At 40.2% G+C, this 26211-nt stretch overlaps 1 protein-coding gene across 1 annotated transcript in view; it reads left to right on the top strand.

Moving 5' to 3' along the window:
• The window catches only part of NALCN (sodium leak channel, non-selective), a gene marked incomplete at both ends in the record, with an annotated part of 325849 nt that overhangs the window by 203306 nt on the left and 96332 nt on the right, over positions 1-26211 (top strand). Inside the window, 1 exon segment of the mRNA XM_080690305.1 lies at positions 6084-6158. Within this exon segment, the coding sequence (XP_080546431.1) occupies positions 6084-6158 (75 nt within the window).

Below are 26211 nucleotides of genomic sequence, written 5' to 3'. Positions count from 1 at the left end.
TACCTCCATTTCTCATATATAGAGAAACTCTGGGAAAAGGAAGGGTTCTTGTTTTTAGAATTAGAATGTGTCGCTCACTACCATGACTCTCAAGACCATGTATTGGGACATGGCTGATACCCAGGGCAGCCTCCTCCCTCAGGGACATGGAAACAGAGTTCAATTTAAAAGCCCATGTCCAAGCTGGACATGGCAACCCACGTCTGTAATCCCAGTAGTTGGGAGGTGAGACAGGAGGATTGCGGGCATGATGACAGCCTCAGCAACTTAGTGAGACTCTCCGCAGCCTAGTGAGACCCCTGTTTCAAAGAAACATTTTTAAAGGGGGCTTGGAGGTGTTGGTCAGAGGTAGAATGCCCCTAGGTTCAATCTCTAGTAACAGATGAAAGATAGATAGATAGATAGATAATAGGTAGATAGATAGATAGATGATAGATAGATAGATAGATAGATAGATAGATAGATAGATAGGGAGGAGAGAGAGAGAGAGGAGAGAGGAGAGAGGAGAGAGGAGAACACCTCAGGAAGAAACCTGGACTCCCCACACTTACAGTCTTAACTCATTTCAGGTTTTGCCACCTCCTTATATGAATTAAACAATTAAGCCCAAACATTCAAAGATGTTTGTTGAGTGAAATTAGGTTGAGTGGTAGCTTCAAGTAAACTTTAAAGTCTTCTTATATCAGAACCTCCTCTTAGTAGTAGTTTCTAATCTGTTCTGTAAGTTCAGACCTTCCCCTCGAAAAGCCCAAGTGTGTTCTGCAGGAGTCTCAACTTCTCTTATTCACCAGGAAAACCAAATTTGCATCTGCCTTGAGGGGGAGAAAGTGTAGCCAGAATCCCAAACCTGTCTCTGTTCTGCTTTGAGGGTAGAGAAGGGGGCTTGCTCCTCTTTCCTCAGAGAAGGTATAAAATATACTGTTTATCTTTTTTTTTTTTTTTTGGCACTGGGGATGGAAGCCAGGAGCTTTCTACCTCTGGGCTATAATATAAAAATAATATTTTATATTATATTAAAACATATATATAAACATATATATATAAAACATATATTATATATAAAAACAGGGTCTCACTAAGTTGCTGAGAGCCTCACTAAGTAGCTGAGGCTGGCTTCGAACCTGCGCGATCCTCATGTCTCAGCCTCCCAAGCACTGGGATTACAAGCGTCCGCCACCACGCCCGACTTACACTGTTTATCTTTAAAAGAAGTCGAGAACTCCTTGTACACCAAATCATCTACTGTCAAACTGCACTTCACACTCTTTCGTTCTGTTTCAATAAAGCCAGTTTGAAATTACTGGGCTACATGCATTAAAACCAAAAGAAATAAAAAAAGACTCAGAAATTTTTCTAAAGAAAAAAACCCAACAGAGAAGAATTTTTTTTACTAATACAACTTCCCTCTCTCATCGCCTGACCCCTGTCTGTGCGCTCTGGGCACTGCCTGCACCGGCCCCATCTCCTCCTGGCTCTGGCCAGACTTAACCATTCACCAGGCTCCAGAAGACGCACACACTCCCACATCACCGGACTGCTTTCCTCGTGCCGTTCTTCCTGCCAGAATCATCCTTCTCCCTAGCACCTGGATTCCTTGTTGTTCATCCCTAGGTCTCTATCAATATCTTTCAATCTCAAATAAGATTTTCCTGACCCATACACACACAAAAGCTCTCAGAAACCTCAATGCTCAGAAGGATAGAGCTGCATGTATAGTACTGGAAAGTGCTTTAGTCTCTGGGTATCTAGTTGTCCTTCCCATCAAGTCCTTCAGATTAGATTTCCTTCAGATTTCAGCTTTTCCAGGGGAAATGAGAATGTTTAATAATGTTTTGCGGGATGGGCAATGAGGGAAGATTCTTTTTGGGGGAGGTAGTACACCACAGCCAGGGTGATAGCAATGTTGGTACCCATCACCTGCATCTCAGCGCATTTGAGAATCCAAATTGTGCCTCACTTCCTGCTGACTCTGAGTGGAAAACAGCCTTTAGGGACCCCACATGAACCAGGTGCAGCCTGGCAGAGTTGGGTGTCTTTCTGAGAAGTCTAGATACAGAAAAGTCCTAAAATCTCCAAGAAACAAGACTCCCTTAGTTCCACTTGGAAAGGTACAACTTCTAGACTTTGGTGAGACTTGAGAGCTGGTGTGTCTGACTCGGGAGCAATAGCACAAGCCAGAGTCCACACAGAGAGTACAGTGAGGTGAGTGGGGATCCCCAAAACAGATGTGTCTGTGTCATAATGCTTGTATTTGGGAGTGTGACCTTGTTAGGAATAGTGGTTCTGCAGCTGTGAGTAAGTCAAGGATATTGCAATGAGGTCATCCTGGGTTATCTTGATGGAGCTTCATTCCAACCAAAAGTGTTCTTACAAAAGAGACCCAAGAGGACAAGATGCAGGGACAAACGAGGAGGAGACCGCCTGGAGAAGCTGGAGTTGGATGAAGACTGGTGTTCCTCAGTGGCAAGCCGTAGGAGGCTGGGGCCACCAGAAACTGGAAAAGGCAAGGACGGACACCCACACTGGGGTTCTTCAGAAGGAATGTGCCCCTGCTGACACCTTGACTCTGGATTTATGCATTTTGTTTCAGCAGCTCTGAGAATCTCAAACAGACTATTGCTGGGAATTGGAGAGCTTCACAGAAAATCCCAGAGTTGACGCTGTGGTCACATTTGCAGATGGAAAGTCTAGAGCCCCGAAAACAAGCAGCAACAGTATCCTGGTGGGGGGATAATGCCTTACCCACTCCCAATAGACCGGGTTCCCGATAATATGTCAGTTCTTGACCTTTGGCCCCCTCTAAAGAGAAGGAAGAAGCCTGTATTTGGTTGTTCCTGAGAGCTAGAGAACTAAATTGAAGTGAGATAGCAATCCTATGTTGTTAGAGAAATGGAAGGATCACGAACTAAATTAAATTCACTTATGGAAAAGAACAAGAAAATTATTTTCACATCTCTAGATTTATGTCTGTGTATTTGCACGCAGGCTATACTACACATCAGGTTTGCTGGAGGAAGATCAAACGAAAAACTGACAGCTGCAATTCCTTGTGCTATTATTATCTTTATAATTTTATTGGTGCATTATAGTCACATCATAATGAAGTTCATAATAAGAGTGGCATATATGCACACAGTGCTGGGTGGGCTTTCTCATTATATCTACAATATTTTACAAATGATGACACTGAAACTCACGTGGGCTAGAGATTGGCGCGTAGCTGGTATCCAGCAGGCCTGCTCACTCACCGAGGTCTCTGACCCTAAGTGCAGTGCTCTTCCCACCCCGGCTGCTGTCCATGTCTGCTGAGTTTGACTGTAACCTTCCCAGCTGTGAGGGCAGTATAGCATCTGTGTTCCTGACCAGACAGTGCCCGGCACAATCCGTGGAGTCCTATCAATGGTTGGTCAGATTTAATCGGATAACATAACCTCACTGTCCTTAAGTAACCCAACATCTGTCTGGTGTTGGGAAAATAATCAAAAATAAAATCTCCTGGAAACCCAGAAAACCCTCTCCTTAATGACAGAAACCCGTTTCATTATTGAATAAGCACTAAACCAGCTGTGAAGGGCATCACGGGGAACCCCGAGAAATGCCGGAGATAGTGAAGGCAGAAAGAAGTATCACCCTGGAATGCATCGTGTCACACATGTGTTCCCGAGATAAAAATAGCTGTCCTTGAGTAAGCAGCCTCAGTGGTACCATCTGTTAAATATAGTTCACCCTTAATTCACCTGGTAATTGTGGCAGCCATCCGGGGAGGTGACTGCCTGTTTCCAAAGGAAAAATAAAACTCCTGTCTCCATGAAAAGTAGGTAGTTATACAACTTGGGGTTAAACTCCCATTCTCTCAGCAAGAAAGGGCCACAAGGGGACTATCTTCTTTGATATTCCTTTACTTTTCCAAGAGATAGCGCCCAGGTCTTCAAGAAAACCATTCGTGGGCTATAAACTAGTGACAAGCTTGTGTATCTTTAAAATGGCTATGTACATCTCAAAGGGAGAGAGAAAGAATGTGCAATCAGAAATTTTCTAAAGAAAATACACTAAGGGAGGGAGGCAGCCTCCCTTTTTTTCTCCACCTCCAATCAAAGAGTAATTTTTCTCTTTAGATTTGTATTTGTACTTTTCTTGGAAAGATAGGAAATCCATGAAATTGAAGCTCTGAGCAACGCAGGCTCAGGGACCAATAGTGATAAGTGGACTAAGGCAGCTCCTAATGTCAGGAGACCTTCAGGAGGAACCCTCAGAATTTGGGATTAGGATGTTGGGGAAGGTAGTCTCCTCGTATGACTTTACTTTTTATCACTAAGTTCATGGGAAAGGGGCTGAACTTGGGTGAACTATAAAATGTCCAGTCTAGAATAAGGCCTGCTCTAGGGTAAGTCTAATACCCAGGTGTCCACGATGTGACAGGCATGGTAACATTAGGAAAGGCCTCTGGTCTGGACAATTCTGTATCTTCTCCAAGTCCTGGTGGGATCCCCAAAAGGACATGGCTGTTTAAAGAAGGCTACTGGCACTTGTCCCAAACTAGGCATATCCTGTCATGATTTATGGGGTTTGGAGCCTTTTCTCCCCACTGTTATATATCCAGTAAACTTGGGAAAGGACTAGCCTTTGACTTCTGTGTTTTTCAAAGGTCATAGGTAAAGCCACCCAACTTTCTTACCTTCGTGTTCAACCATCTAACATTTACAAGTGGGAATACTTTAAGAGGTAAACTGAAAGAAAGGACATAAACCAGGAAGGAAAATGGTGGCAAAATTAATGCAGGACCTCAGATAATTCCAAGTAGAAGGAGGACTAAAATTTAAATATTTTGAAATGCTACTGTTTTCTTTCTTTTCCTATATTGTTCAAAAAGAAGCATTATTTTAATTTGGGAAATAGCATAAAAGGGGGGAAGTTTATTATTCACTACACAAACTATTAGCATTTCTAAAGTACCTCTTTCTAGTATTTTGCCTATTATTTTTTTTTACACATAGTTGGACTTACACCACATATACTCTTTCTTAATATTATAAAGTAAGCATTTTTCTGTAGTGTGAAAATTCACCAGTTGCATTAGTTATATATTGCTGTGTAACAAATTGCTCATATGTTAAAAGCTCACTAACAGATGAGCCCTTATCAGAAGATCACTTAGCTTCTGTGAGTCAGGCATCCGGGACAGACCGACCTGACTGTTTTCTGGTTCAGAGTCTCAGGAAGTTAGAGTCAAGATGTTGGCTGGGGCTGCAGCCACCTTAAAGGCTTTTCTGGGCTGGAGTATCTATTTCCAAGATGCATCACTCACATGATTGTTGGAAAGACCCAGTTTCTTGCTGGCTATTGGCAGGAGCCTCAGTCTGTTCCCACATGGGCCTCTTTATAGGTCGGCTGGAATGTCCTCACAACACGGCGCTTGGTCTTCACCAGAGAAGATGATCCAAAGAGTAAAAAATGAAAGCCAAAGTGTCCCTCATTCCTTCGTCTCACAGATCTTGTGCTATCTTTTTTAACCTTTTGGTTACACATTTCAGCCGTCCTCACCGTAGGAGGAAACTACATGAGAGCGTGAACAATGTTGGCCAAGAGGAATGGCCAGAGCCCATCTTGAAGGCTGGCTACTACAATGGGAATTATTAACAGCTACCTAAATTTTAGATTTTTATAACTGTAGTAACTACATGTGCAAGATTGGATATTATTTCCAACATTTCATTATTGCAAATAACTCTGTAAAAAGCTCCTTGGTGTGTTAAACTTCTCATAGTGCTTTATATTATTTTCTCAGGGTAGAGTCTCATAGGTGGGATTGTTAAATTACAAAAAAGAATCCTATTTTTTCTTAAGTTGGCTTGGTAAGGCAAATTGATATTTTATGTTGTTGATTTCAGCTACCATATGCATTTCCTTTCATATGTTTGGGACAAATATCTTAAAATATCTCTGCAGTGATTCACAGCTGCATGTTTACTTTTTATTTAATGGATTCTATACATATATGTTTTAGGTAGATATTCAGCATTATATGTAATATTTTGTCACTCCTGGCATGTGGATTTTTTCATCGTTATTTAACCATTTTATAGATCCTCCTGAGTTTGTTTGTTGCTGTTATTTTGGACAACTTAGAACTTGATGAAGATCTAAAGAAGCTTAAACAAGTAAGTAATGTATGGGGGACTTTTAAAATCTGCATTAAAAAATAAGGGCAAAACGTGTTTACAGCAATATTGAAAGACTCAGCATCAAGGTAAAAGAATAGAATTTAATAAGTTAAGGCAATCTGACTTGGCTAAAATAAAAAGTTAACTTTTATCTGACATCAACAAGGAAGATTTGCTATTACTTCATAAATATCCTAAGGGCAGCTTTGTCTTATTATTTTTGAGTAAAAAGAAGATAGGTATACTTTAATAAACTGGACGTGGAGACCGCTCTCCTTCAGCAATTAAATGAAGGTAGTTTGGAAATCAATTGCCTCGGGGCTAGATTGCCATTTTTGTCTAATTTTTATGCGATACTTTTGATCATCATCAGAAAAATATTAAATATCAAGTTGTCTGACATCTTGACAGAAAAAGAGAATTACGTCTGGGAGCTCATAGTGATTTTATAGAAATGAAGCAGAATACATGATCAGATGTTTTCCTGCTTCTGTATGCAAACAGATTGTGTGTTATGCCAGTGAGAATGGTACCCAAAAAGTAGAAGTAAAAACATGCAAAGGTCATGTTGCTTGAGGCCAAAAGGAGTCAGGTATGATCCACTTTTCCAATAGTTTCTGTTGCATGGAGGATACTTGGGCTTGAATATTTGACTCTATCAAACACTTAGAGTTGGAAAGAGAGGGGGACATTGGGTAGGATTTTTCTTGGGTCATCTTCCCAATACTGCAAGAATAATTGAGATGTTTACAAATAGAACCAAAGTTCTAAAACAATTCTATTGAAATTATATGAAGCCTGTACACATTCAGCATTTCCCATAGTTGTCTGTTTTTATCACAGCAAATAACATAACCTAACATTTTTAATTTTTAAAAAATATACATGTATATCTAATGGTCACTTCAGGTATTCTATTTTGTTACCTTTCTCTTCAAAAGCGTTGCTTTGAACCAAGGGTATCAGTAAGGAAAAAACATATTTGATACAAGACTGGCTATGAGAAAACAGAGGCCGGTTTCAAGTTCTTTCCTGTTCTGGAGCTACACAACCAAATGGTCTGTTGGAGATGATTGCTTCCAGATCTTTTGACTTTGTGGCAGCAGGGATATGTTCTTCAAATGAGACTTGGGCATTTTTTTATGATACCAATGTTAAATACTTTATGTAGCTCCTGGTTGCAGAAAAATATGTAATATGTGAGTTCAAACCTGCAGTTGATTAACCATATAATTTGACATGACCAATAAAAACCTACTGCTCTAGATCTATTTTAGACCATGCTTTCCAGATCTAGTATGCAGACATGGATTTTTCTATAACCATGTTTATTATGCACAGAACTTGAATATCTCTGATATAATACATTAAAATATGTATTTATACATAAAATAAAAAAGATTTCATTTTTTGTAACTGGTGCTACTGCCAGGCTTACTATGGTATTAAATAACCATTGGCCAAGTAAAATACCATATGATCCCAGTCCACATTTGTAAAATAGTTCCTCCTGAGAAAGCAAAAAAATAAACCTACAGGTAGCAGTTTTTCAACTTTATAAATTCAAATCTAAGAATATCTTAGTATCAATTTTTCAGTATTTTAATTTATTTACATGCAAATAAATTATGTAAGAAATAAATAATATCTGCATAGCCTATCTAAATTTGTTCTGTCATTTATATATCCAGTGGTCATTTTAGGCATTTTATTTCATTTTTATCTGACCCAAATGAAAAAAAAAAACATTAGGATATTAGTTGAGATCAGAATTTCTTCCTAAACTATAAATTTTAATAAAAAATAAAATTGTACTGCATGGTATTTATTTGATTATTCACTAGGTATTAGTAAAGCTTTCTGTTCTGAGAAATTCTGTACATCAGAATTGATATCGAATTAGTCTAGGCTACAATCTGAGTGTTTTCTTTGAGTATTTAAAGATATTTGAGCATTGAAAATTCTAATCCTAAAGCAGCAATTTCATATTCACTAATAGTTTTCACATTGTTATTTATTCATGATTGGACTGCAAATACATAGCTATTAAATTCATCACCGGCTTTTGTACTTGAAATTCATTGGAGCAAATGTTATTATCCTAAATTAAAGGTTCCTGGTTCACTTTCTTCATTTCTGCATAAGAATATTTTGAATTTTCGCTGGTCTTATCAGTTGCATCATTTTTTATACACTTGATTTTTCTTATTCTCAGTGACCTCTGTCTTTGAGGTAGAATATTTAAGGCTATCCATGCGTATGTCCACACAACTACATGCATGCCTTTTCACACAAAAGTATTTGTGGTATGTACCTGGATACCAAAATGTAGTCTTTTATATCTTCTTTTAAACCTCCCATAAAAATGTTAAGGCACTATTCGTTGAATCCTTGCTCGGTGCCAGGTCACTTACATTTCCACCTATTTTTCAGAACAACCATTCAATACAGGTATTATTATTATACCCACCTTACAGATGAGGAAAATAAGACATGGAGAAATTAAGTAACTTGCTCAAGGTCACACACCCAACAAATAACAGAGGTAGGATTTGAAACCAGGCCGTTTGGACCAAAATTCTAGACTTTCGATGCCTAAATTACATTGAATTGAGATGAAGCTATAAAAGTGCCAAATACAAGCCACACTGACAGGACTACAGATCACTTTTATAAACAGGGATATTATTGATCACAAGGCTGTTATTACAGTCAGGAAATAACTGTTGAGGTGAGGCTCAGCTTTCTGAGGACTGGAGGTGAAAAACATAGCTAAGTCATTAACATTCTCCAACATAGTTGTTTCCCCTCTACAGTCAGATGCCGCACTCGAAGCCACTGCAGTTAGGACTTTTCCACACTGATAATTGCTGTTGAGGGTGCTTCTTCCTTAGTGACCTTCTTGGGACAATGGCCCTCCTTGGATACATGCATCATCTTCTTGCAGCAAATTAACATTTTAGTGAGGCCTCTAGAGATTTCTAATGGATTTTAGTATGAATGTGTTGGAAAATAATTGAGTAAAAGTATAAATGTTTTTAGAGTTTTTAGAGTTCATAGAGTTTATTTTTTTCCAAGAGCAATGGGAACCTGTCTCATTACCTCTACATGGGGAAACTAAACACAAAACACTGGGTAGAGATGGACAGAGGGTGACAGGGCTGGGCAAGGTGGCAGAAAGCTAAGGATTAGAATGGAGAAAAAGTAAGTAACATAGGAAACCCTCGAAGATAGAAAGTTAAGCGAAGCGTCTGAATGAACCCCAGGCTAAAGGGGCAGGCACATGACCACATCCAGAATCCAGAAAAATGATAGGGTCAGAGATCGAGTAACAGGGCACCAGAGCCACTCCATAGAAGATTCTGAGAGTCAATGTGGTCCACAGAATCAGTTGCCCACTGGGGGAGCATGTATTTCTTAAGAGGACACAGAATGCCCTAACACTTTTCCCACCATTGCCCTGTGTAATCTCTCTCCCCTTTATCCACTGGCTCCCAGCTAGGGACCGCTGTCTGCTGAAGGTCCTCATGGGAAGCCGTGGCCATTTTTAATACTTCTAGAAGCCTAAAGGGAATTGTGTGTTTACTCAAGAGAAGACTATGTCTGCTAACTGACATAACAATTCCAACACTTCCAGCTGGAAATCACAAATTCCAAGTGGCAGCATTTCTACCATAATACTGAAGCTTGGAAGTCTCTTCATTTATGCTTCTTTTAAGGGAAAAAAACAATAATGAATATCTTTTTGCTTAATCAGAGCATTTCAGTGGGAAAAGGCTATTTAAAAAAAAAGATGAGATTCAGAGGAGGAAAGAAACAAGCTTCTTGGGGGCCCATTTTGAGGGATTCCAATGTAGCTACCCATTTCCACCGCCCCATCTATAAGATATTACTCGTATGTTTATGATGGATACAGATGTGGCTTTTCCTGTGTCGCTGCTCAAGGTCAATAATGTTGTAAAAAGTCACCCCAATCATACATTCATTTAAAATTCCTCTATTGCTCCCCCTGTGTGTGGCTTTTAAGGCATAATTTATTCCTAGCATAATAGCACTCTTCACAGCTGCCATGGCCCCATACATGGTCTCATAACTAATTAAGCAGAGACTGTTTTCTTTTTTCAGCATGACCTGGACACATAGGCATATAATTGTTTTCCATATGAGATAAAAAAAAATTTGACTAAAAATGAGATTGTCCGTGAATGTGCGATTTGTGGTGGGAAGACAAATTAGCTGATGTAGAAGCTAAAAAAAAAATCCTCAGACCAAAACTATCTTCTGAACAGTAGTAAGAAAGAGCTGCTGACCTTGAATCTCAGTGATATAGGACTAACACTGGGGGGCGTGGTGGAGTTTTGCAAATTTCAAAAATGGGAGTACTTGCCGCTTTAATAATTTTTTTTGCAAATTCAGTACAAGAAAGATATAAAGGGTTTTCTTTTAAGTAGTATAAATTCATTAAGCTATGAGGAAAATACCCACAGAGAAGCCTCAGGGAAAAACGCATTGAAAACAGAAGTACAGATAGCCAGTTTAGATTAAATTCAAAGCTATGAAATTAAAAACTGCTTCTCCAGCTCTGTATCCAGTCTCTTTTGAATCCTGATTCAAGTGCAGCAATGTCTAGTCTTTGATGGAGTCCACTGCCTACTGGTGGGTGAACATACAAAGAAGCTTCTCTTTCTAATCAACTTGCATTTTTTAATCTTATATATTTTAAGCGTGATACCTATTTTTATTTAACCTTATTCTGAGTGATAAGTAATGTGTGTGTGTGTGTCAAGTTGACTGGGCTAAGGAGACCACGTGGCTAGTATAATGGTATTTTGGGGTGCCTCTGTAAGGCTGCTCCTAGAAGAGTCTGGCATTTGAGCTGGTAGACTGAGTCAAGCAGAACTTCCTTCACAGTGGAAGAAAGCATCGTTGGATCCTTGGAAGCCTCAATCAAAAAGAACAAAATGTCAGAGGAAGTTGGATTCACTCTCTGGTTACTTGAGCTGAGTAACCTCTTTCCTCCTGCCTTGTGGGCTCCTGGTCCTCAGCCTTCATGCCAAGCTGTTCCATCAGATCTCTGACTCTCAGGCCTTCAAACTCCACCACTGGCTTCCTTAGGTTTCCAGCTTGTAGAAGATGGAAAATCCTCGGACCAGTCATCCCCCATCATCCCATGAGTCAACACCTTATAACCAATGCATATCCTTCTGGAATTCAAATACACCCTTACACCTGGGGCTTCTGTTATCATCTCTGCTTCACTTCCTACATTGAGCTCGTTCCAGGTTTAGGGCCATAGCAAGGGGACAGGGGTGTTGCTAGAGATGCCATCCAGCTAAGCGCTGGTCTCCCTCTCACAGTCAGAGTGGAGCATCTATCTCCTCGGCATTTTGTCAGTCTCTCAGGAGTGAACTCAGATGGATGTGTCTTACCAACAAGTGATGCAACTACTACCTACTGAAAATGCTATCATCAATGCTATCGACTGAAAATGCCAGCCAGGCATGGTGACACACGCTTGTAATCCCAGCATTTGGGAGGCTGAGACAGGAGGATTTCGGTTTGCGGCCAGCCTCAGCTACTACTTAGTGAGGCCCTTTGCAACTCACTGAAACCTTGTTTCAAAATGAAGAATAAAAAATTGGGCTGGGGGTGGAGCTCGGAGGTAGAATGCCCCTGGATTCCAGCCCTAGCACCACAAAAAAAAGAAAGAAAGAAAGAAAGAAAATGTCCTTGTGCAGCACTTTATATTAAATTATCACATTTAATTCTAGGTTTTAAAAACATGGACAATGGCATTCAGAGAATTAAAAGTCTTGCCTAAGTTTATGGAATTTCTAAGTGTTTGAGTTGGGACAACAAGAGCTGACTCTGAATAAATGCCCTTGCTAAAAGATGGTGCACTGCCTGCTCAGAAAACTAGTTCTTTTTCCGTTTTTATTTTTTATTAGTGCATTGTAATTATACATCATAGTGAGATTCAAATTGACACAAACATACATGCCCACAGCACTTGGTGTGTTTCCCTTTGTACCCCGCCCTGCACCCCTTCCTCCCTCCACATACATGTTAGAAAGATAGGTAGTGATATCATGATATCTTCATATGTGAACATATCATTATTCAGACTGTTTCCTTCAGCGATTCTCCTTTGTCCCTTCCCTACCTCCCTCCTCAGTCTCTTTCCACTATTCTCCTGGTCTCCCTCTTTATATGAGAGAAAAATGTAAGGCCCCTGCTCTTCAGTGACTGGCTGACCTCACTCAAAATCTCTAGTTCCATCCATTTTCCTGCAAATGATTTTTTTCTTTCTTAGTACTAAATAAAATCCCATTGTTTGTATACATCACTGGGGATAGAACCCTTCTACCTTCATGCTACACTCCCAGACCTATTTTTTTACACTTTATTTGGAAACAGTCTCTTAAGCCAGCGAGGCTGGCTTCGAACCTGCACAATCCTCCTGTCTCTGCCTCCCATGCACGGGGATTACAAGCGTGTGCTACCACGCCCACCACGTCACATTTTCTTTATCCGTACATATTTAAGGTGGTTCCATAATTTGGCTACTGTAAATTGTTTTGCTGTAAGCATGTATATGCATGTATCACTATAGTATTCTGAGTCTAATTCTTTGGAAAGGTACCGAGGAATGATATAGCTAGGCCATGTGGTGGTTCCGTTCCTTGTCTTTTAAGGAACTTCCACACTGATCTCCATAGCAGTTGTACCAATTTGCAATCCCATTAACAGCATATAAGGGTTCCTATTTTCTCACATTCTTGCCAGCATTTATTATTGTTTGCATTCTTTATGATTGCCATTCTAATTGGAGTTAGATAGAATCTCAGGGTAGTTTTGAATTGCACTACCCTGACTGTAATGATGTTGAACCAGTTCTTTCATTAATGATGAGGAAGATATGTAGAAAGTGGTTTGCTTGAAATGTGTATCCAATTTATACATCTCCATATTGTAGGAAGCCAAATTATAATCAGAATATAGCTTATTGAGCCAGTAATCAGTACTGGGAGGATGTGACAGAGAATGGCATGATTCAAATCCTAATGACGTAGGCCAAGGCCATCTGAGATATTTTTTTACAGCTGATATACTTCCAACCCAGGAAGTAAATCTGCCTATCCAGAAGCCTGGGGTCTGGATATCCATGTGCTGAGCTGCAGGTGTTGTATTAGCAACAAGGAACATATGATACTTTCCCTTCTCTCAGAAAACTTGTAGGCTGGTGAGAGAAAGCATAACAAAACAGACACTTTGATCACAGTAGTAATTATGTTAAGTAATTTTCATAGCAACAGGAAATACACACCTAATACAGACCATGAAATCAGATGTTTCCTCACAAGTACGATGTGCACTGGAATCTGAAGGTTGAGTCATACATATGCAAATGAAGGGGTTGGAGGAAGAAGAGAGCATGAAGAGGGGCATCCAGAAAAGGAAGGAAATCCTGCATGTTTCAATATGGATGAACCATGAAGACATCATACTAAGTGAAATAGCTGGTCATGAAAAGCCAAATACTATGTGACTCCACTTATAGGAGCATTTAGTCAAATTAATAGGAAAAAATAGAAAGATGATAACCAGAGTTGAATATATGGGTAAAAGAGGGTTGTTGTTCAATGGGTATAGAGTGTCAGTCTTGCATGTTGGAAAGGTTCTAGAAATACGTTGGACAGCAATGCAAACATACCTAACAGTACTGAATCACATCCTTAAAAATGACTAAGATGGCTGGGTGTGGTGGCACACGCTTGTAATTCCTGCATTTAGGAGGCAGAGACAGGAGGATCACGCAGGTTTGAAGCCAGCCTCACTGGCTTAAGAGACCCTGTTTCCAAAAATAAAAAAGTACAAAATAGGTCTAGGAGTGTAAACCGGAAGTAGAAGGGCTTCCAGGAACCCCAGTACCACACAAAAAAAAAAAAATGACTAAGATGGAAAATGTTATGTTGCTAGATTTTTCTACTACAATGAAATCATTTACATTTTAAAAATGGGCTCCACTGTAGCAAGAAGGAGGTGGTTAGTGATGGTAAAAAGAAGAGGTTCCTAGACCTTGATGGTACATAGTTGGGTCGCAGAAAATGAGTTGTAGGTGATAGCTAAGGAAGTGCAGGTGAACTGTCCACCTTTCCCTTCAGATCCTAATACTATGCATTTACAGACAGATCACCTAGTTCTTTATTATTACTTTTTTAGATATGTTAATACCATTTACTACAGCACGACCCAACCTTTTCCACTATGGCATGCATAGAGAATGATATTTTTACAATAAACTGGGGTGAACAGGTAAGAACCAGCTGGTATCATCAGATATCCTGGAATCCTGCTGCTTTGGGAACCACTCAGCCCCCCAGGAGGCAGAGGATCAATAACCTAGAAAACTATAAATCACTAATGGCTAGGAGGTGGAAAACTACATTTTACAGAAAACCACCGATGCTGCTGAGCTCCACTTGAAGCTACTCCCTCAGTCTTTCGATTGGAGAAGACTCATCAATTTGCATATTACTGCCCATAAATTTACATAATGTAGAACCCAAAAGATCATCTCATATAACATTTGTTCCTCTATTTCTGAAGTAGCTCAGTCAACATTAGTTTTTTTTATTGTAATAAATCATTATGTTATACTAAGACATTAACAGCAATGAGACCAGTTGAAAGAAATTAAGTGGCTGAACACAGGTTAGATCAAATTTTAAGCCAAGAAGTCACCACAGAGGCTCAGAATTTGGTATTATCAACTATCAACATCAAGATGACAGCGTAGAAGTGTAGTACACACAGGAAGTGGAAACAGCCAGTCGGATTTCTGACAGGTAGAAGTCAGGGTTTCAGGAAGTCAGATCACAACAGCAAGGTGTCTGTTAGAATTGACGTCCTCCTGATATGATTTAAATTGGGTCCCTCAAAAGATACAATGAATTCTTAACTCTCAGTTCCTGTGCATATGGCTTAATTGGAAATGGGTCCTTCACAGATGTAAGGAATTAGGATGAGGTCATTAGCATGGGTCATGGGCCAGTAGGACTGGTGTCCTTCTAAGAAAAGGAGAAAGGACACAGACATGGGGCAGAGGGAAGAACGCCACATGGTGAAGGAGACTGACGGGAGTGATGTGTCTACATGAAACACCATGATTGACAGCATCACCAAAAGCCAGAGAAACCTTCAGAGTGGACCCTCCCTCGAACCTCCAGACAGACCCTCCTGACATCTTGGTCTTAAGACTTCTAGCCCCCCAAACTGTGAGGAGATCAATTTCTGTCATTCCATGGCACCAAGTTTTGGTGCTTGGTTGCACAGCCCTGGTAAACAAACATGCCTCTGGAGCCTCATTCTCTGGCCTCAAGAAGAACTGAACCAATCCCTTTCTTACTGGGAAATCACATGGCTGAGAGCCGGGGAGACTGAGGAGCAAGGAACGCACTCTCGGGCTGCCAGTCTAACCAGGGGCAGTTCTCTCAGTACTGCTAGTTATATTTTCCTTCTGCTGTGAATTGAACAAATCTCAAAGTTTTATAAATTTGGAAACTATCTTGGAAGAAGGGTTTTTGTAAATCCCTCCAAAATTTCATGTTATATATGCTTGACTTAACCAGGTCCCTCTTAGAGGTGACTGGTTTGGGAGCCTTGTCTTTGCCTCATTCTCTGATACTCCAGGTCTTTGTTGTGTCTAGGTGAGTTACGTCCCTCACCCTTGAACAAACAGTCCAGCACCACAGCTAACACTATTCAAATTCTCATGGGCAAGGTTCAGAATGACTTCTCATTTAGTTTTGCCTAGCACTCTGCAAGATCAACCTTTAAAAGTTTGGAAGGAAAGCATGCCCAAACTGAGGAAGAAAATCACATTTCAACTTCACCTCAACAGAAGCCCACGACTTGGCTGTGAGGATGTTCTTTTGTTTTACTTCCTTCACAAAAGAGAATAGAATTTTTTAATTGACTTTTGTTGGTGCACTATACTTATACATCATAATGAGATTCGTAGTGATAGAAACATATGTGCACGCAGCAATTGCTGTTTCCCTCTGGATCCCGCCATCCTCCCTCACCCTCTTCCTGTAGACCATTGATATTAGTATTGATGACTTTGTACATGTGCATAGCATGATTTGAACTGTTTCCTTCAGCAGGTCCCCTCTTTGCCCTCCTCACCTCCCTCCCCAAATCCCCTTCCACTATCTACTAGTATCTTTCCTCATTTACTCAAAGTCCCATTTATTTCTCAATTTCTCTCTAGCTTTCACATTTGAGAGAAAACATACAACCTTTGACTTTCTGAGACTAGCTCATCTCATCTAGCATAATATTCTCTGGTTCCTTCCATTTTCCTGCAGATTGCATAATTTTGTTTTGCTCTCTGAGTAAAATCCCATCATGTGATATAGCACACTTAATAGAATTAAAAAAAACTTTTATTGGTACAATACAATTATATATTGGGGAGAAGATGCAAATTGATACCTTCATATATGCACAAACATCTTAAAGGCAATGCACTTACTTCCCTAACCCATGCACAACAGCAAGCCCGGTGGGGATGAAGAAAACCCCAACAGCACCTGTCTGTTTTCTAGATCCTGTCACAGGCAAAGGGACACCAGATTGTTATGGTTATATAAAAAAAAAAGGTGTGACAATTGGTTTTCAGTTTTAGGCAGCTTCTGACAGCTGCTGAATCACAAAGAGGCACTTACATAGCTGTGTTTCCACTTGTTATGAGCAGTTGTATAATGAGTCTGACCCTGTGCAGACCTAAACACTAAACACCAACACATGGAAGTGTCGTCGCTGCCTCCGTCCCTCTTGGACTACAGTCACCGTATTCACACGGCCTGTTTGCTTGTTTCCTGAGTAGTTTGAATATTTTTTTTTCATTCTTCCCGAAGCATCTTTATTGTATATTCAGCAAATATTTGAATCCCTAAAATGGAGAAGACACAGAGCCAGGCAGGAGGTATAGGAAAATAAGCAAATATGTTCTCTGTTCTCAGGTTCAATTTGAGGCTAGGTTGAATATCCCTTATCCAAAATGATTGGGGTCTAAGTTTTTTTAGATTTGGGGGTTTTTTTTGGATTTTGAAATATTCACACATGCTATATTGGTTGAGCACCCCTAATTTGCTTAATGTGTATTTTTAGACTTGATGTGCCCTCTTTAGTTATCTACCATATCAACCAAAATTCATATTATCTTCCTGGTCCCATAGGCATTTAAGTCTAGACTCATGATATAGACACTGGTAAAGTCCTTTCCAGACCTGAAATTTTCATCTGGTTAAGTTGGGAACTTACCTCCCTGGGGCTGTGTTTAGCTACACATGCTTTGCTAGATTATTGTGTATGTCTTGTGTCTTTTCTGTGCTGTTGACGTTCATATGATATGTGTTTTGAAATATAAATATATAATTACATCTGTAATATAATAAGTAATATTATAAACACACATAATATTTCTCTTGTTCATTCCCGTGAACTTGTATAAACCTTCATCCCCAGCTCAGATAACCCCACAATAGTCACGGTAAGAGGGTAAGAGCCAAGCCTTGGTTAAAAGCTGGACCCATGGAGCCCTTGACCTGTTGGCTTTGGCATGAGAGCTGCTGTCACGGAGCCCAGTGTGAGCACTGGTCCCTTCAGGACAGTAAGATTTTGTCAACCCATGAAATTTCTCCTTAATGAGAACCTAGACTGCATTCCTCCTTGTTTTCTTGTGCATGGATAAGATGAAAGAACAGAAGTCAGGAGAGCCATACTCTAGCCCTTTCCATTTTGATAATGTACTCTCAGAATTTGCCACTCTCCTATGATTTTCTACTCTAAGTGTTCAGGAAAGGGACACTGTGACTTCTGAGACCCTCACAGGGACACGACATATTTTTGAGTGGCTCATTGCATCTTAGTCTGGATTTTTCCCTAAAAGCTTCCAGCTAAGTGCTTCACCCTCTCAGGGGAACCAGCAGCATCTGCAACCATCAACAGAGCCTTCCAGAATAACTGACAGGAACAGAATCTGCCCTCTGATGCCTGTTATCTGCCCCACTGACCATCCTTGAGTTGATCTAAGTGGATATAAGGAGTGAAGGAGTGGGTCAGTCATTGGGCATGCAGTGTGCTCCTAGAGAGACGATCCATCCTTTTCATGAGGCAAGCTGAGGGGAGGGCTTTGAGAGACTCACTTGTGGATATGGGGTACATACTGGCTCCTCTAGCTGGAGCTTCATGAGCTGGAGAGCCAGTAGAACTACCTGGCACAGTCACTGGATTAGAGCAAGGCAGGTGGCTGTTGAAAGACAGTAAAATCTTCTTGGTGGAGATTGGTGGGTACGGGGCAGGCCGAACGTGACCATGTGTGCCCTAAAGACCTCTGGAGGTGACAGGCCAGCCGAGCAGTAGGGAGCCTGCAAGATTGTCAAGAAGAATGCTTCTGGGACCCCAGCTCTCACAGGGGATCTCAGTGCCTTCCATGTTAGAGGGAGGCAGGAAACCAGAGACTAAACCAAGAGACACTTCAACCCGAGAGGGGCTGGGGAGAACGGCCTTAGAGAACAAGACTCCCCTTCTCTCGGGAAGTCTCTGGCTATGGAAGGCTGGAGTAAAACTATCCTTACAAAACAAAAGAACATCACACACACTTCATGTTACCCTGTCTGCAAAGGCCATAGCTTTGCACAGGATGCAGCTCACACCAGAAGGAGGACCACAGTGAAATGTGGCTGGAGGAGCTGGATCTCAAAGGAGGCATGGAGCAAGGGAAGAGAGACCATTTCCTCTCCCCAGTTCTGGACCATGGTCATTAGCAGGGTTAGGGTAGGGGCTGTTTGGATCAGGTAGGAGAGTAGGCTGCACTGGACTGACATGTGGTACTAGAATTGATTTAAAAGTTACAAAGTGGCCTAGGAATGGTGAGCCATGTTTTCCCATCTATTGGTAATTTGGCTTTGCCATAGCAGGAGATTAATGATTTCATGGTTGACCTTCGTTTGCCTTCCTTGGTGCACTGGCTCAGCAGTTGGCCAGGTAGGAGAGGCTGAAGGTCTGGCATCCACAAACACAGTGACGCGCACACACACACACACACACACACACACACACACACACACACACCTGTTGATATCTTGGCCTCTGATATTACCCAAAGTCTGACTTAGATTGTTTCAAGAAAATGAGAATCATATATGCATGTCATTTTGTCTGATGTTATCCTTATTTCCATCCTGCTTTGCATAAAATATGTTGATGAATGTAAATTCTCATAGTGCATCTAATAAGCCCTTTTTATCAAAGTATGCAAAATTAAGCAACTCTACAATTGACCACAAGCATACTTAGGAACAATGCTTGAAAATACATGATTGTTTCCTGAAAGGATTTACTTAAGGGAGCAGAGCACTTGCTGGGATCCAAGCCCCAAGGTGGAGACTTCAGCCCAAACTGTCTTCCATACCTCTAATTTAAACTGCTGTGTGTACTGTATGGGGAATACCATCATCAATACAACTTTATGTGCACACTAAGATAAGAAATTTACTGTAGATAATGATAACCAGATTGTATGTCAGAAAAAAAAAGAAGAAGTTGAGTCAGGCATTGTGATGCACACTTGTAATCCCAGCATTTGGGAAGCTGAAACAGGAGGATTGTGGTTCATGGCCAGCCTCAGCTACTTAGTGAGGCCTTCTACAATTTAGTGAGACCTTATTTCAAAATAAAAAATTAAAAAATAGGGCTGGCGGTGTAGCTTGGAGGTAGAATGCCCTGGGTTCCATCCCCAATGCCACAAAAAAATGTTGCAAATAATCAAAGGGGAGATTGTTGCAGAAGAGCCTGTAACACTAGGTTGTAATAGGAGGACCAAAATGAACTAAGAGATGGATAGATGGATAGATGGATGGATGGATGGATAGATAGATGATAGATATAGATGATAGATAGATGTTAGATACATACATAAATACATACATGCATACAGTTCCAGAGTTATGTAAAACCCGCATATACATGTAGGCAAATACATACAAATCCAAATCTTGACATACGTGTAGGGTCGGTACACATATATACATCTCCCAGCTCTTTCTAATGAGAAAGACTAGTAGAAGTAACACAGCACTTCCCCTTTCCTGAAGTTTTTCTTTTCTTGCCTTCAATTACCCAAAGTCAACTTCAGTTCAAAAATATTAAATGAAAATTCCAGAAACAAATAATTTCTAAGTTCTGCATTTCACACTGACCTGAGTAGTGTGAAGAAATCGTGCTCCTGTGGCCTCTGTGTCCCAACCTGTCACACCTGGGACATGAATTGTCCCTTTAAGATAGACCATGAAGGTATGACAGTGCTTGTGTCCAAGTCATCCGTATTTACTCATACCCCAAAGTATGTGAGTAGAGATGCCGGAGATTCGGATATGTCAAAGAGAACCTGTAAAGGGCTTCCTTTAAATGAAGTACAGGAAGGTATTTTGAGAGACAAACAGACAGAAACAGAGAGACCGTATTCATATAACTTTTATTACACTATATTGTTATATATTCTATTTTAGTATTAACTATTATTGATCGTCTTTTGTTATGCCTTACTCATAAATTAAACTTTATTATGAGCCTATATCTGTAGGAAAAAAACAGCATCTGTATATGATTTGGTACCATTTGTGGTTTCAGGCATCAATGAGGGTCTTAAAACATATAGGGGTGTTGTGTGTACTAGTGCTAAGATTCTGCTCTCAGCATTATCTGGTGCCATCAGAGAGAGGGGAGAGAGGGGGAGATCTGTTCTTATGTAAGTGCATGATTGAATAAATAAATGGAAGAGACGGGACAATTCTTTACTGGACAATTCCAAATAACAAAAGAGAAATGACAAAATAGTAAATGAAGACAATAGAAAGTTTCCATGAGGACACCAGCATGGTAGCTGTGGTGGGCAAGATCTACTAATGATGGTAAAATTCGTGTATGGGCATTTAAGGAGAAGTAGAATATTGGCATGGCCTCAAAGTATCTGCCTCCAAATAAATTCTTAATTTATTTTAATGTTTTAACAGGTGTTTGCAAACTCTTTGGTACCTTTCCCTCCAAAGAGATGAAGTTTTATCAGCCTTTCCTGGATGTCAGCAGGACATTGTAATAATCAGTTCTTATGTAGTCAGCTAGAGAAAGGGAGATGGAAAATGTGTAACTTCATAGTGCAGGCATCTGTCAGACAGCACGATCTACAAGTCACTGTAGTCAACCTCAACAATAATAAGGCCTATTGATATCATCTTTGCCTTGATATCATGCGAAGGGCATTTCCATAGTATTCCTAATTATCTTAAGTCATCTCCATGGTATTCTTCCAAAAGAATTCTATACCTCATAGTCAGGAGAAAACATCAGACAACCCCAAATAGAGGGACCCAATACACACTGTCTTACTGGTGCTCCTCAAACCACAAAGGCCATTCAAACAAGGAGAATCTGAGTTACTGTACACAGCCAAGAGAAGCTTTGGGAGTTTGGGGAAGGAAATCCAGTGTTGGTATCCCAGGTGGAATCTTGGAACAGAAACAGGGCATTTCTGCAAAAAATGTAGGTATTTCATACAAGTTCTACACTGCAATTAAGAGTGTGTAGCCAAGGCTCATTGCTTAGATTTTATGTATATTTTGTAGTTATACAAGAAGTTAACAGAAAAAAAGCTGAATCAAGGGCATACAAGAATTATCTGTACTTCGTAAAACTCTTATGTAAATTCAACAGTATTTGAAAATAAAGTGGGTTTTTAAAATGCCATAAGAATCTTCTGTGGTAGAGTCCAATAACACAACATATAAATTGGCCAAGTTACTTTGTTCAAAGATGCACATGTCTATGAAGCTTTATACCATAAATATTTCTGCTGAAGCCATGGTTAATTGTTTCTTGGCCTTAAAAAGTGGGAAGCGTACACATCTCCGGGAGCCAAAAGCTTTTTATGATTTTGTTTCTAATAGAAAATCCAATGTGACTTGTCATTTCTCCTTTACCATCTTTACCAGTCATGTAAGTCTTCTGAAATTGGAAGGGCTGCTCGTCTTGGCCGATATGGCTGGTTCCACATTGTAGAGAATCCCAGAAAATATAGGGTGATATGAAATGTGGCAGAAGGCTCATGTCGGGCTGTGCGTGGGTCATCCCTGATGTTGCCCTCTCTGTTCTTTATCTTTGCAGTCTCAATGTCTTATGTGTTTAAATATACACTGTGAGGCCACAGAGCTACAAAGAGACCTGCCCTTAATTAAAGCTTTGTCATCTTAGTAGATTAAAAACATACATAAGTAGAAAGTGATAATGCAGAGCCCTGGGCAGTTGGGTGGGGGAAAGGCAAGGTCCACAGAGAAAGAAAGGCCTCATTAGACTAGAAGCAGGTCCTGGAAGATGTATCAAAAATAAATAGAATATTTTTGGGAAAGGGGAAGAAAATGTCCCAAATAAAGCTAAGGCGTAATCAGGATACTGGAGGGCCTTCAGATAATGGAGGAGAAACCTCAGTGGAGACAGGGAGATGCTCTAGGGGAATGGGGTCGGGGGAGAGAGAGGGTCAATGAAGGAATCACTTCCACTGATATTACGTAGATACGTGAGAATACTAGTGTCAGTCTCAATGCCTGCTGTGGGGAGCTGGAGACGAGGAGCGAGCCAGTGGGAACTCAACAAATGCCGTGTGCACGTGTGCCACTGTAACTCTGAACTACATTGTGAAATGAGTCTATAATACGTCAATAAAAGTAGAGTACATACACGGATAAATGAATAATAAAAATGAAAATAAAAGGAATAGGAGGTAAAGTACAGCTACTGCTTGAAAACACTGTTTGGGTGAGGCAGTATAAAACAGTTTTTAGAAGCTGGAGCTTTGGAAACAGAAAGTGTGGGGTCAAACTCCAGTTTGAATCTTGGCTGGTTCCATAGTTTAGCAGTTGTGAATTGTGCAGCTATGAACATAGATAAACATGCATTAGTTTGGTAGTTTGGTTTCCTTTCCTTTGGGTAGATACCCAGAAGTGGTATTGCTGGATCAAATGGTAGATTTGTTCCCATTCTTCTGAGGATCCTCCATACAGTTTTCCAAAGTGGTTGCACTAATTTGCAGTCCTGCCAACAATGGAATAGAGTTCCCACTTCTCCACATTCCTGAGACTCAAATGGTAGAAGATGAGCAGGCAGCAGTGTCGATGGTGCCTTCAAGATATAATTTTGGAAAGGGAAGGAGAATGGGAAGAAAGACAGGATCAAGAGGAATGTTTGCCTCTGTTTTCTTTTTCATTCTTTCACCTCAAGAGTCTTGAGAAAGTAAACTGATTCACATAGCAAAGAAAAAGCAATGGCACAGAGGGAGGACGAGGTGTCCCGGGCTAGAGGAGAGAGGCCAGGGAGCACGTGGTGCCATCTTCCTCGCTCCGCCCCTCGTGAAACCATCTTCCTGCCGAGCTGGCTGTTACCGCAGCCCGGGGAGAGCTCTGCTTTCTATAGCACTTTTCCCTTGAGTAATTCAAATTACAGGCAATATGCTATCTCACTGATATGTCTGGCATTTCTATAGAGGAGTAAAGATCCTCACTTTTCATTTGAAAACACCAAAACCCAAAGTGCTAAAGAGGTTATAAAACCAAATCAAAATTCAAATCCGTGTCTTCTTTTTTTATTTTTATAGTTTTTACTTAGACTATACTGCTACCTATATTTTCTAAATCAGAAAAGGAAAGACAGTGGAATGATCTCATACACACACACACACACACACACACACACACACACACACACACTTTCTCTCCATATATAAATGGAGAGAGAAATACATATATATTTGTATTTCATATATATGCATATATATGTATTTAAGATATGTATATCCTGAGTTTCCCCTGGTATGAGCTTTTTCCTTATTACTTACTAAATATTCATCTCAGATAGCATGAACCAAGTATCTAATTTATATGTAATTCTAATATAATTTCATCTCTAGTGGAGCAAAAAATATTTTTAAAAAATCATAATGAGCACATTTTTATGACTCAGTACATGGAAACACATGGAAACAACTGTGTCTTAGTTGAATAATGCAAGAGAGATAAAATGTAGAGATATTTGGGATCGAGAAAAAAAACATGCAAAAGCAATCTTTATTCATTACCACTGACTCTCAAAAATAATTCCATTAATGGGATTTAAAAAACAATACTTGTCAAATGTATCTGTTCAATATAATTAGTCATTCTAGGTTTTTTGTTTGTTTTGTCTATGGTCCTGGGGATTGAATCCAGGGACATTCTACCTCTGAGCTACACCCCCACTCCTATTATGTTTGTTGGTTTGTTTCTTTGTTCTGAAAGGGACTTTCTAGGTTGCTGAGAGTCGCACTACTTGCTGAGGCTGTTTTTAGACCTATGACACTCCTATCTCAGATTCCCAAGGACTACAATTATAGGCCTGCACCACCATGCCCAGCTCCATTCTAATTTTGAAAAGGTGTTTTGTATATTTGTTTTTAACTTTTATTGGTGCTTTGCAGTCATGCATTTTAATGAAGTACAAGATGGTGGAGGCATACATGCACATCACCCAACTAGCCCTTACCCAGTTCCCACCCCATTCCCTCCCCTCCCTCTTCTTGGCTTAGTGATTGACTTTTGTATGTTGGTTAATGTATATCATGAGCATTAGAGAATTTCCCTCTTCCCCCTTCCTATCCCCTCAGGTCACTTTATTTACTCATCTATAGTATCCCCTTCTTTGTCTAGAGTTCTTCCTATGACCCATTTTCTCCCTAGCTTTTGCATATTAGGGAAAGGATCCGATTTTTTATTTTTTATGACTATTCTCACTTAGCATAATGTCCTCCACTTCCATCCATTTCCCATAGTTCTGTTTTTCTTTATGGCTGAGTAAAATTCCATTGTGTACATATCCTGGAGTTTTGTAATCCATTCATCTGTTCATGGACATCTTGGCTGGTTCCATAGCTTAGCAATTGTGAATTGTACAGCTATGAACATAGATATACATGCATTTCTTTGGTAGTTTGGTTTCCTTTCTTTTGGGTAGATACTCAGAAGTGGTATTGCTGGATCAAATGGTAGATTTGTTCCCATTCTTCTGAGGATCCTCCATACAGTTTTCCAAAGTGGTTGCACTAATTTGCAGTCCCTCCAACAGTGTAGTACAGTTCCCACTTCTCCACATCCTTGCCAGCATTTATCGTTGTTTGTGTTTTGAATGATTGCCATTCTAGTTGGAGTTAGGTGAAATCTCAGGGTAGTTTTGATTTGCATCTCTCTGATTGCTAATCATGTTGAGCATTTTTGTTGTTGTTGTTGTTCTTAACTCTGAGTAACTTAGCGGGAGTCCTCTGCTAACTTAGCCCTGTTGCAAATATTATTTGCATTGGTGTCCAGAGTAACCTCCAGAAGGGCATTGAAAGCGTGTAAGAGCTCAAGTTCAGTGTTGAGTGTGGAAATAAACATTTCATGGACTCTTAGAATGTCACAAGGTGATGTTCATGCATCAGCCCTTGGTTCAGTGCTCATCTGGGCTCCCAAATCAGCCAGCGTGGAACCCTCCCTTCATTCCCCAGTCCCCAACTCCTTGCCTACTCCTGGATAAATAACAGACAGGAGTCTGTGGAGAGATGTAGGAAAGGAAATACTGCATGCAATCAGTCAGCTAATGTTATAAAATGACTTGGAACATGTTGGGGTACCAGCTGTCCTAGAAGGATGCAGCTCTCTTGGCCCACAGGCCAACCAAGAAATGAGCCCTACAGTTTATATCAATGACTTGGGTAGACAGTTTAGAGTGATTAAAACCATAGTTTGACCTTGGAAGTAGCATATGTATAAAGATTTTTGTAAAAGGAGGGAAATTAACAACATGCATTTTTAAAGAAAATATTTTGAAAGTATATAGCATCATTGTTTCATATGTAATTATGCGAGTTGACTGCCCTTTGTCTTCAGAAAAAAAAAAACCAGAGGCCCTTTGTTTTAAGAAA

Source organism: Muscardinus avellanarius (genome assembly GCF_963383645.1).
Source record: "Muscardinus avellanarius genome assembly, chromosome: 2".
Lineage (NCBI taxonomy): Eukaryota > Metazoa > Chordata > Mammalia > Rodentia > Gliridae > Muscardinus > Muscardinus avellanarius.
This window is presented reverse-complemented; position numbering and strand designations above follow the sequence as displayed.